At 46.0% G+C, this 12,480-nt stretch overlaps 1 protein-coding gene across 8 annotated transcripts in view; it reads right to left on the bottom strand.

Moving 5' to 3' along the window:
* The window catches only part of IRAG1 (inositol 1,4,5-triphosphate receptor associated 1), a 122,216-nt gene extending 110,919 nt beyond the window's left edge, over positions 1-11,297 (bottom strand). For 2 of the 8 annotated variants that reach the window (XM_063671154.1, XM_063671156.1), the window contains exon 1: positions 10,929-11,297. In XM_063671154.1, the coding sequence (XP_063527224.1) occupies positions 10,929-10,995 (67 nt within the window). In that variant the 5' untranslated portion in view covers positions 10,996-11,297. Of the gene's footprint in view, positions 1-10,854 lie in introns of all 8 variants that reach the window. The other 6 variants (XM_063671158.1, XM_063671160.1, XM_063671159.1 and 3 more) reach the window with 5 other exon arrangements.
* Positions 11,298-12,480: the final 1,183 nt, after the last annotated feature.

Here is a 12,480-nt window from a genome sequence, read left to right as displayed (position 1 = left end):
GTTGATGGGCTGCATGCACTTTGCACTAAGGGCAAAATGGCCTTGGCTCTGCCACTTTCTAGCTGTGTAATCCTGAGTGAACTACTCAGCCTCACAAAGCCTCCATTTTCATCAGTAACATAGAGATAATATTATAACCTGTATCATAGGATGCTGCAAAAATATGAGATAATGTATGTAAAGAACTTAACATAGTATTTAGCTGGTGCTCAATAAATGACAGGTGTTACAGTAATAAGCACATTATTATTACTCTTGTCATGTGAAACACGTCTCTGGAGATTCAGAAAATGGAATCTTCCCCTCTGGGACTCTAAAAAGTCAGGCTCTCTTTGTTCATGTGCCTAAGCAACTTTCGTGCTTTATAGACTATAGGAATCATGATATAGGGACAACTTGCCAAATGTTTTCAGGTCTAATGCAACAGATCCTTGATGTCTATAACCAACCATATCTTTTTTTCCTTTCTGGGCCCAGCTGGCCTGAGAAAGTCTTCCTCTAAGTCTGATAAGGTCTGTGAACCCCAGACCTGTTAGGAATGTTGGCTATACATGGAGATAACGGCAAGGAAATGGGGCTGCCCTCCAATGTATTAACAAGGTTAAAAAAAACCCATAAACAATGGACATGGTTAGTTATCTATGGAAGTAACCCAAGAAATTCTCTGTATATGGGGTTGCAGAGTTGAGAGGCTTAACAGACATCTCTAGAAGGCAGGACAGAAAGACACCTATAAATAAGTGGGTGATGACATTCTTTGAAGACACTTTTACTTTAAGCAATTTTCCCTTCTTTAGTAAGAACCCCTATATATGAGGGATGACTTCCCCATGACCATATTTATACCCCACAATCCTGTCCCCTGGCCATGACTGATTGACCCTGATCCAAATTGGACTTATCAGATTATTTCTCTCAAGAACTTAGAGACCAGGAGCTTCTGGAACCTAGTCATACTGGGCCTGTGGCCTGGGCAGTGGTCTTCATAGTAGAGTATATCATCCAGGGAATGTAGGATGATTTGGTGGAATATAGGAAGGAAATTTAAAATAAAAACTTTCAATTTTTAATTAAAAATAGTAACAAAGTACACTTCCTTAATATTTAATAAACAGATTGGCAATGGTGCTGGTTCATGTATTGAAAGGCCACTGTTACATCCAGTTTGTGAGCTGTTGTAAGGGGAATTCTACAGTGTTACGGAACTGATGTAGCACCCTCATGTATCCATTTGTTTTCCCTGAAGGGTGACACAGTTTGTGTGTGCCCAAGTAAGTAGCTTAACAAAACATATTTATCTAGTTTTAACCAAACCTACTATCATAAAATGGGTATGCGGCTTAAAAGGTTTGTGCCAAAAAAAAAAAAAAAAGTACAATGAAAATACTTCTACTAATAAAGCTAAAAGTAATTCTCAAAAAAAATTTTTACAAAGTAGTGGATAAAACTGAAAATTTAATATAATAATTCAGGAAGTAAGGATGTCCCTCTTCCACATGAGGTGTCTGAGCTGGTTTTCCTCCGCCCTCCTTCCCTTTCTTCCTGCCCTGCCCCCTGGTTCTCTGCTGTGTGCTTCAGGATGACACCCGTGGAATGTATAACTTGGGCTCCTTTGCTTGCTGGCTGAGTTTGGCCAACGGACCAGTAGGGGATGGGAGGAGAGAGAGGCCTGGGCCTTTCCTCCCTTGCTCCAGAACCACATCTCTGGCAGTGACTGTGTCTCTCCTTAGCTACAGCTCATTCTGGATGGACCCTCTTCCCTGGCTCCGAAGCTCACTGGCTTCTGGTAACACGATTTTCTTCTCTTTCCCCTTGAAGAAGCACATAGAATCATGACGAAAGAATACTTATTTAGGGAAAGCAGAAAAGTTGTTGACACTGTTTAAAAAAAGAAAAAAGCATGATTTTCAAAATATTATTTCATCTTTCTTATTCTTTAAAAAATTCTATTTTTATATGTTTTTGTAAAGTAACACATTAGAACAATAGCTCATGAATATGATTTATAATAAAGAAATATACATAAATTGGAGGTGTATGCTAAAAAAAATTTTCTCTAAACTAATAAGATGCAACATCCAAAAAACTTGAAGACCTCTCCTGTAGAGAAAAGGCTGGCAAGTTCCTGCTGCTGGGATCCGAAAGCTGCCCTGGGTCCTGCCTTCCTGAGGCATTGCTGGCTACCTACCTTTTCCTTTGATTTTCTCAAATACCTTATAATAAATCCCACTTTCTCTTAAGTTAGCCAACATAGGCTTCTGAGATCTGGCAATCAAAGAACTTTAACAATATTTAGGTGGGATCTGCAATCTTTTGTGTGCTGGGACAGACTATGTGAATATCACATAATAACTACCATTTTATAGAGCATTTTTCTACAGCAAAGAGAAAGGCTTGTCCAAACTTCCCAGAGGAAAGAGGCCCTTCTTGAGCTCTGGAAGAGTCTCTCTGCTGTAGGCAGAGGCGGCTCATCAGGCCACATCATAGCTTAGGTGACCCACCCCTCAGAACTTTCTGCCTTCTTACCTAAATCTCTACCTATCAAGCATTTTGGTCATTGGAAAGGGTTTGTCTCCCATTATATATTGGCACATAGACATTCAGAATTGTATACTTGGCTGGGTGCAGTGGCTCGCACCTGTAATCTCAGCACTTTGAAAGGAGGCTAAGGCAGGTGGATCACTTGAGGTTAGGAGTTCGAGACCAGCCTGGCCAACATGGTGAAACCCTGTCTCTACTAAAAATGCAAAAAATTATCTGGGGATGGTGGCGCATGCCTGTAATCCCAGCTACTTGGGAGGCAGAGGCTGCAGTGAGCCTAGATTGCACCACTGTACTTCAGCGTGGGTGATGCAGCAAGATTCCGTCTCAAAAAAAAAAAGAATTCAAAGAATTGTATACTTTAGTAATCTCAGTGCTTTAGGAGGTTGAGGCAAGAGTATTACTTGAGTCCAGGAGTTTGAGACCAGCATGGGCAACATAGCAAGACCCTGTCTCTAAAACAAAAAAATGTTTAAAACATTAGCATTAGCCAGGTGAGGTAGTATATGCCTGTAGTCCTAGCTACTTGGGAGGCTGAGGTGGGAGGATCACTTGAGCCAGGGAGGTCAAAGCTGCAAGTCAGCTGTGACTATACCACTGCACTCCAGCCTGGGGGTCAGAGTGAGACCCTGCCTCTCTTAAAAAAAAAAAAATTGTATACTTCAGTCTCTTGTGGGTTTGATTATTGTGAGTCAGTCTCTACATAAGCAATCAACTAATCAATTCCAGGTCACTAACCAGGCTTAGGGATAGGTCCAGGACTCTAGAACATCCCCAAGGTGATGCTCCTTGGGGAAGTCTCTTAGAAGCCAACTAGCCAGTTTTGTCTTGACAACACCTAGCCTTATCATCATTGCCTTCCAACCTACATCAGGGACCAGTTAGATCTCAGGTGGGAAACAAGAAAGATGTCTTAGGTAAGAAGCCCAGGAAGACATTATATTCTTTCTACCATACCCATACAAATGAAAAATATGACAAGAGAGTCCTTGGGGAAACCTGACCATTTGGGGGCATCCAAAATAGAGGACTCCCATGTGCTCAATATTAATCTGGGCTTCAATAATAATAATTACTTATTGGGTACTTATTCAGGTATAAGTACTTTAGATCTAGCAATCCATTTCATAGGTAAAGGGACTCAGAGGTTAGATCATTCGCCCAAGTCAAACAGTAAGTTGTGGAGCTGGGATTTGAACAGACTGGGTGACCTTGGCAACATTTATAGACTTTTAGGGCACAAACCTTGGAGAGCCATAGAAAGTGACTCAAGACACACAATGTAGGAGATGGCATTTCTTGCCAGTAAAAAGCTTGTGATTCTAAATTTGTATTTTTCCTTCTAAATAGAGGAAGGAACTTGTTCATAAACAAGACTAGGAGACCTGATAAAGATCATTACATACTGAAAGAAACCAAGAGAGGTGCAAAGTAGAGCAAGCCTAGTGGGGAAGTTGCTCCAGTGCCCTGCCCCGAGAGCTCAGGACCTCAGCTCTGAGCAGCAGCACTGGGACCTCCAGGGCTTTGTTCTTATAGGGGCAGGAACAAAGGGTCAGGCATTATCACTCTGTCCTGCAGCCGGGTCTATAGGCCACAGAGAGATGGAAAGAGATGGGGCTTGGTGGTCTGATGGTTCTGGTTTGACTCTCATTCTTCTCATACTAGTTACTATCCTCCTTGAATCAGTTTGTTCACAAATAACTCCCTTGCATGGCTAAAGTACAGATTTAATGAGATACTGTATAAAATGTGCCTGGCACATACAAACTTGCTCAAATAATGGTAGTTCCTTTCCCATGTATTTTCTCATCTACCTGTAAGAAGTAACCTAGAGGAAAGGAGTTAAGAGATCACTTGCTCTCTGTCTGGAGTTGCCTAAATGAAACTCCTGTGAAAAAAGGAAAATTCATTGCCTCAGATACTTCTAGTCAGATGCTTGCCTTATCTAAGGAAGGACTCTGCATTAAACAAGTTCCCCACCAGGCATCTCTGGAGAAAAGGTGAGGATTGATTAACTGGAAAAGGGAGGAGAGGGGGTGCCCATGGGACCATGTGGCAACCCCTGCAGCCTCAGCCCTGCGTGTATCTCACTAGGGCAGGGCACAGGTCTTACCAGGTGCCCATGAGAGACCAGTCTTGCAAGTGGGCTTTAGCCAGGCCCTCACTGTGGTACCCCAGAGTGCCACACTCTTCCATGCCAGAAGAATGGCTATCTGATGGTGAGTTCTGAGAAGTGTCTGCATGAATAGCTCAGCTGCTTTCAGAGGACACACATTCTGCTCTGTTCCTCCAGGAAAGGGCCCTACTTTCCCCAGTGGGCACCCCATAGGACTGGGGGATAAATCTGCTCAATACAATATTAGAAAACCTACTTGCCTGTTGATCCAAACCACATTCTGCAATACCAGCTTCATCAGTCATAAGGGTGATATTAGTCTCTGAATTCCCAACAAGCCTTAAAGCTTCAGTGAAGGAAAGAGGTGTTATTTATTGGGCCTCCTTAAAGACTTCACCAGGTACAGATGCCCAATCCTCTTGAGAGTAAGTCCACCACTCTCCTTGGGGTATTTTTGGAGTTGAGAATAGGACCCAGGATTGTGGATGGTCAGAGCCTCAAACCCAGTGCAGAAGTCTTCTTGATGGAATCTCTGGAGGGGAACAGACAGGGGCTAGAAATAATAAGACCTAATGTATACTGAGTGCTAAGAATAGACACCAGGCTAAGGGATTTAACTTTGTAAAATGGACACTATCATTATAGGTCGAGCATCCCAAATCTGAAAAATCTGAAATCTAAAATGCTCCAAAATGCAAGACTTCCTAGCCACTGGCAAGACACTCAAAGGAAATGCTCATTGGAGCATTTCAGATTTTGGATTTTTGGATTTGGGATGCTGAACTGGGTAAATATGATGCAAATATTCCAAAGTCCAAAAAAAAAAAAAAAGTGAAATCTGAAACACCTCTGGTCCCAAGCATTTTGGTAAGGGATACTGAACCCATATTACAGGAGAAGAAACTGAGGCTTCAACAGATTAGATGCAGCTCAAGGGATACAGCTGGTCAGTGGTGGAGCCACATGGTCGCTCCAGGGTCCACACTTTCCACAGGGACACTGTGCTGCCTCCATTACAAGATGTCATCTCCCCACTGTGATAATAAGGGAAGAGCTGGCCAACACTGAGCCCACCTCCTGACTCAGGGCCCAGGGTTATTTTCACCACACCTGTATGAGCAAAGTCAAGAGTGTCTTCAGGCTTTCTTCTCCTCCTGATGAGCCAGGAAGCTTGGGCTCTCTGGAAATACCCTCTTGATTTGCTTATCAGCCACAGAACTCTCCGTGGCCTCTCTGTGTCCCTTCCGTGGTGGCCACTCTGGGAACCACATCCCACCCCTAGAGCCAGGCTGTGTGCAGTGTATAGTCTCATCCCTCCCAGCCTCTCTCACTGAGCCCATTGGTTCCTAAATTCCTGTTGGTTTTGCTGGGATGACTCAACTTCCCCAACACCCTGCACTCACCAATACCTGTATTCCACCAAGTTCATACAATCCGATTTCCACCAAGCCGTGGTGGAATGACCTGACTCATTTATACACTATACTCACAATTTTTCCCATGCCTGTGTTTTACCTATGCACTTATTTACTTAATATTCTTTCATTTGAGTAGCAATGGGCCAGAAAATCAAGACTGAAACCCCGGTTGGCCATTTACTAACTTTGTGTTGTTAGGCAAGTTCCTTACCCTCTCTGTGCCCCAGTTTCCTGATCTGTATAAGGAGGACAATGACAGTAACTACTTCAGAGGGTTGCTGTGAGGACTAAATGAGCGACTGCAGGTAAAGCATTAGGACAGTGCCTAGCACATGGTACACACTCACCAAGTGCTAGCTACCATTGTCATTACTTTTATTTAAAAGGGAAACTTTATATTCCTACCTTAAATGGAAAAAGCAGTACCACTTACCACAAATAGAGTTATAAAAATAAATAAAATGAAAACAGTTATTAAACCTTAGCTAAGGCCTGCTCTCGTTTTTTTAAGAAGGGAAACAAACAGAAAGATGTTGAAGGCATATGAGGCTTAAATGAGGGTGATCAACCTTTTGGATTTGTCCAGGACCTGCCCCAATTTTAGCACTGAAAGTCCTGCAGCAATTCTCATTCCTGTGTGACCCTGGACAGTTGGTCACCCTACCTCAAATAGAGGCTTTCTCTCCTTCATTCAAAGGAATAAAAAGAACTTAAGAAGGAATAATATTCTTACAATGTGATATTGTGTGTTTAACGCTGGGTCAGTATCCCACATACAATCATCTTGCAGAACAAGCCCACACCTTGGGCCACACCACACAAACCCACCTCTGAGAGCTGAGTCTCCAAATGCTATAAACCCACGGAAAAGCCATCATGTCACATGTGCCACTGAGAAGGTCCCCAAAAGAAAAATCACATTTGTAAATGCCAAGAAGAGGAACAGTGATTAAATTGTTGCACAGCTAAAATGACTCTATGTTATAAAACCATTGAAAAATCATGTTTTGGAGAATCTTTAATGATATGGAAAAAAGGATTATATTAGACTGTTGAGTTTTAAAAAGCAGACTAAAAAATAACATACACACTAAGACCCTAGTCTTACACACAATAAATAAAGGAGGAAACACATCGTAATATAAACAATACTTATCACTGAGGAATGGGATTCTAGAGAGTTTTTTATTTCTTTATATTTATTTCTGAATTTCTTATGTATATCCATTTCTATATTTTCCAAGAAAGTCTAGCAAAGAACATGCATTACCTTTTTTACTAGAAAAAACTGAATAAAAATTACAAATTACAAATAAAAAAGTAATAGGAAGAAAGTAACCAGAGCTGATTAAGCCCAGCCTTAGCAGACTATTTTTTACATGTCTTCTCTGCTAGGAAAAGTTTTCAGTCTGACCGGGTACGGTGGCTCACGCCTATAATCCCAGACTTTGGGAGGCTGAGGTGGGCTGATCACTTGAGGTCAGAAGCTCAAGACCAGCCTGGGCAACATGGCAAAACTCCATCTTTACTAAAAATGTATAAATTAGCCAGGCATGGTGGTACTCACCTGTAATCCCAGCTACTCGGGAGGCTGAGGCATGAGAATTGCTTGAACCCGGGAGGTGGGGGTTGCACCACTGCACTCCAGCCTGGGTGACAGAGTGAGACCTTGTCTCGAAAAAAAAAAAGTTTCCTGTCTGACCAACCGTCCTCTGCTTTCCACCTCCCATGGAGAAAGCCCTTGCAGAGAAGGCAGGGCTTGTCCAGGGTCATGGGCATGGGTTGCCTCTGCTAAGACTCTGAATTTGAAGGCCCATTGGTGAGGCTGCCCTGGACTGTCACCTGAACTCAGAGTCTAGCCTCCAAGGTCCACAGGACTAACATGATATCCCCTTTCCCTCTATTCGTGATTTTCCCATGATTTGGACTGTGACACTCAGTAACTGCCCCAGGACCTAAGTTACTAACTAGAGGCAGGGTGACATCTAATGCAGGAAGCGCCCACTTCGGACCAAGGTGGCTTGAGCTGGAGTCCACCACCTACCAGCTGTATGCCTCTCTCCTCATCTCTAACATGAGGCTTAAATTAAATAACAGATCTAGCACAGATCCTGGCACAAAGTAGGAGCTCAATTAATACCAATTTTCTCCCCTCTTTCCTTTTACATTCACTACCTGAGAACTCAGCTCTCCATCTCCCTCCTCTGACTCAGCTCCCCAAGGGGCAGGGGCAGGGCCAGAGTCTGGGGGCCCCAAGCTCCCTTCTCCCTATCTACCCAGGCCTCTGCTTCTACTCAGTCAGCAAACAGAATCCCTCTGCTGACCAATAAGCCCCAGAGAGAGTGACTGAGGGGCAGTCCAGGCTCTGTGAGGTGACCCAGGAGAGGAGGCAGGGTGAGAGAGGTGGGTAACTTCAGGCCCCTACCTTGTGTTCTTTCAAGTCAAACTAGATGAATCTGATCATCAGGCACATGTACAAAATCAACCCAGGGCCCTGTGTAACCAGAACCCACTTTATGAGCATTGTGTCCATTTATTCACAGAAACATGATTGAACCTGAGCACTTCATGGGCTCTCGGCATCATTCTGGGTGCTAGACACACAGCAGGTGAGGAACAGGATAAGGTCTCCACCCTTGCAGGGCTCAGTCTGCTCCTCCAGGACGTGTGGGGTGCTTCTGTCCACCTCTGTTACAAAGGCTTAGAGGAGAAAGGCGGGGCTTTTTGAAAGCTGAGGACCCATGATGTATAGTTCAGCCCATCAGTCAAGGAACCCAGCTTCCTCACACAGACCCACAGAACTCCTCATCCCCAAACCATGAGCCCCCTCAGCCTCCCAGGGATTCAGTTTCAAGTAGGTTTCACATGGCCCTAACTTCCTTACCCAAGATACTATTTAAATTCCCTGCTTTGTCACTTGGTGACTGGGTGAGCTTGGATGAGTCATTTAACATCCCCTAGCCCCAGTGTCCTCACCTGGAGCAGTAAGGTAAAGACACATCCCTCATGGCATTCTGTGAGGGGCATGTGAAATCCCTCGTGGAAAGCCTCAGATGCACCATGTTCCAGGGGGGCCGGTGATTCCCCCGCTGCACTCTGACACGGGGTCCCAAGCAGATGGGAGCTGACCATGGAGGTCAAGAGCAGAGCCTCCAGAGACCATGGACTGGGGCTGAGCACCAGCTGTGCAGCCTCTCTGTGCTAAAGTGTCCTCCTCTACAAGACCAGGTGGAAAGAATGACCCCTGCTTTGTAGAGCTGTGGGAGTCATGAGTTACTGTATGGGAAGGGGAACAAGTGTTCAATACATAGTAAGAACCATGTGTTTGCTGTTTATTTTCTTCCAGAAATACATTTATGGGGATAACAAATCATGTTGTAGCAGCTAGCACATGGTTATCCCTCCAAGATGATAAAGGATACAGGAATGCCTCCCTTACTTCCAAGCATAAAGATAGGTACATCTGCTGTGAATATAAACAGCCACCTACCAAACATACATGAACACACACACACACATGCACGCACAATGGAATCATGGACAGTACAAACATGATAATGACAACTGTTTTGTCCATTAGGTCAAAAATCGCAAGACACAATTGGAGGCACGATCATACCCTGGCATTCATGTCTGTGTTGAGAGGCATGGGCACTGGAGTTAGAGTCATACAAACGCATACAGGGTTTGAGTCCTAGCTCTGCTCCATCTTGGTGGAATGACCTTAGGCAAGTCACTTAACCTGAGTTCCCTACCCCATAGAACTGTTGGGGCAGGGGAGTGCAGGGGGATGGGCAACTCCACCTGCCTCACTAGCATGTCATCGTCCCTCGGTGGGGGCAATACAATCCTTGGCAGGTCCTGACTCCTTTGGACCCCCAGGCTCACAGTCCCGGGAAGCTTCCTCCTTTTCCCTGCAAAAAACCCTGCTCAGACCAGCTTTACTTCCCTGTGCCACCCTAGCGAGCAGCCTGAAGAGTGTTGGGAAACAGCAGCTGCCGAGCTCTGGGAGGCTGGAGTGCTGGCCAGGGGTCCCAGACCCTGGGCTGCTGTTTACTCAAACTGCACAGCCTCTATAGCCTTTACAACTGTTTCCTGGGCAGGAGGGAGCAAGACAGCTGGGCCTCTCTCTGGCCTCTGGCTTCCACTGGCTTTTCCTTTGGAAAAAGCCAGTCCAAATGCTGCTCACTCTAGGAATCGCTTCAACTCGGAGCCCTGGAGGTGAGCAGGGCCGGGCACGGGCCGGGCACATACATGCCCTCTATGTGGGAGCAGGAAAGGGCATAGGCCAGGGGAAGCTGGAGACAAAAGAGGAGACAGGGACAGAGACAAAAACAGGGACTGTGACAAGAACACAGGATGGGAAGGGCAGAAACAGAAATAGGGGCAGGGTTAAGGATCTAGACAGGTCATGCCAGCCCAGGTTCAAGGCAGAGGGGCATAGGGGGACAGAGAGAGACACACGGGAAGCACAGAGGGGAGAAAGCCCTGCTTAGCAGACTTGCCTAAGCTGAAGACCCCACTGTTGCCACAAAGGGGCCCACAGGAAAGCTAGGGGTCACAATCGCCTGTCAGGACCCACATTTTCACCCTGAGCTGTGCACACTTTCCAACAGCAAGCAAAAGGAGCACAATCTAGTTAAGTTAGGACTGGCAGGATTCACTTCTGATTTAAAACTTAAGACAACAACAATAAAGATACTCAGCTGAAATGCCACCCAACAAAGCAAGCTCCCCTGGAAAGTTAGAGTTTAGCGCCCCCATCCCAGCACCCTGTACCTTTAAGGAAGAGAAGGTTCCCTCCGCTTCCCAGCCGAAGAGGCAGGTTATTCTAGGATATAGGGGAGGCTTACCTAAAACTGAGTTATTCTCCTTTCCTCCTCTGGCCAGCCTCCCTTCACTCTGGGGAGCTTTTACCATTTAAGGTCAATGTTACATCTGGCTCCGGAGCTCGGAGCCGAGAAGCCTCTGGCTGCAGAACCTCGGCCGCACGCCTCCTCTGAGAGGGGCTGGGACTTAGAGCCGAGAGCTCCTCTGGGAGTCCCCCTCCGGCCTGGCTCGAGAGATAATGGCAGGGAAAGCCGACCAGCTGGCCTCAGGGCTCAGGGCAGGCTGGGCCTTTGGGTCAGTCGCTCACCCTGGGCCCCTCCGATAGGTATCCACACAGCAGATGGCAGTCCCCATGGCAACTCATGCCACTGGACACTGTCCTGGCCAGACGGGAACAAAGGGACCCTGCAGATCTCCCCACCCGCCCGGAGCCGCCAGCAAGCATGTGAGCCTGGAGAAGACCCTGGGCCAGCGCCAAGAGAAACTGGGAATGGTTCCTGTCCTGGGGATTCGGGGGCAGGGGCTGCTCCCACTGCGTTAAACTCTTGGGATTGCCAGAGAGAATGGCCTGGGAGATTCAGCTACTCCCAGACTTGGCACCAGCCCCAGGGATGTCAACCTCGCTCCTCCACTTAACAGCCTGTGGTCTTAACATCGTGGAGCCTCAGTCTCCTTATCTCTGAAGTGGGAATAATAATGATAATGCCTAACTCACCAGGTAGTCAGGGGATTAAATGAGATGTTAGTCAAGTGTTTAACACACTGCCAGCATCTCATAAGAGCTAGATCAGTATGAATGAGCTTCCTGCCCCTGCCCGGGAAATCCATACCCTGTCCATACACACTCTTCACCTGCCTTGGGTATAGGGCCTACCCAAAGCCAGAATCACGGAGCTCCAAGCTGGGGGCAAGCCACATGGGGACTTCAGCCCCTTCTGTGGTTAGAGCAGCACAGAGAAACCCTAGGTAAAGTTGCTAGATAAATTACAGGACACCCATTTAAATTTGGATTTCAGATAAACATAGGACATGTACTAAAAGACTGTTATTTATCTGAAATTCAAATTTAACTAGTCATCCTCTATTTTTGTTTGATAAATCCGGGAACCCTAGCTTTTGGCCATCATTAGCCACCCAGAAAACATTCAGCAGTCATGGTAGAGAGCACTAGGGATTGGAGCTCCCAGGCCTATGGCCTCAAGCCCTCCTGGCAAACACAGTCCTTATGCTCAGCTCCTGGCCACAGATCAGTCGTGCAGCAGTGGCAGATGCTCTCCACTGAGCCTGGCCCACTGAGCCTCCACCCAGCACCTTCCTCAAGCATGTGGTTCTCAGGAAGTCCTGTCTCTTCTGTGTGGTTGTTGTAAGAGAGATCAGTAACAGGGGTGCAGCGCATGAAGTCTGCTACCCTCATCAATAATTGTTTTTTGTAAATGAAACCAGAGGAAGCTGTCTTGGGTACTAGCCATGCTTTCTCTCAAGTGTCCACACCCATCCACGTGGCGGTACAGGCTCCCCCCACAATCCCTGTCCCTCACAAAGCCACATGGTGGTAACTACTAGAATTGCAAGTAT

This window comes from Pongo pygmaeus, chromosome 9 (assembly GCF_028885625.2).
Source record: "Pongo pygmaeus isolate AG05252 chromosome 9, NHGRI_mPonPyg2-v2.0_pri, whole genome shotgun sequence".
Classification (NCBI taxonomy): Eukaryota; Metazoa; Chordata; class Mammalia; order Primates; family Hominidae; genus Pongo; species Pongo pygmaeus.
This window is presented reverse-complemented; position numbering and strand designations above follow the sequence as displayed.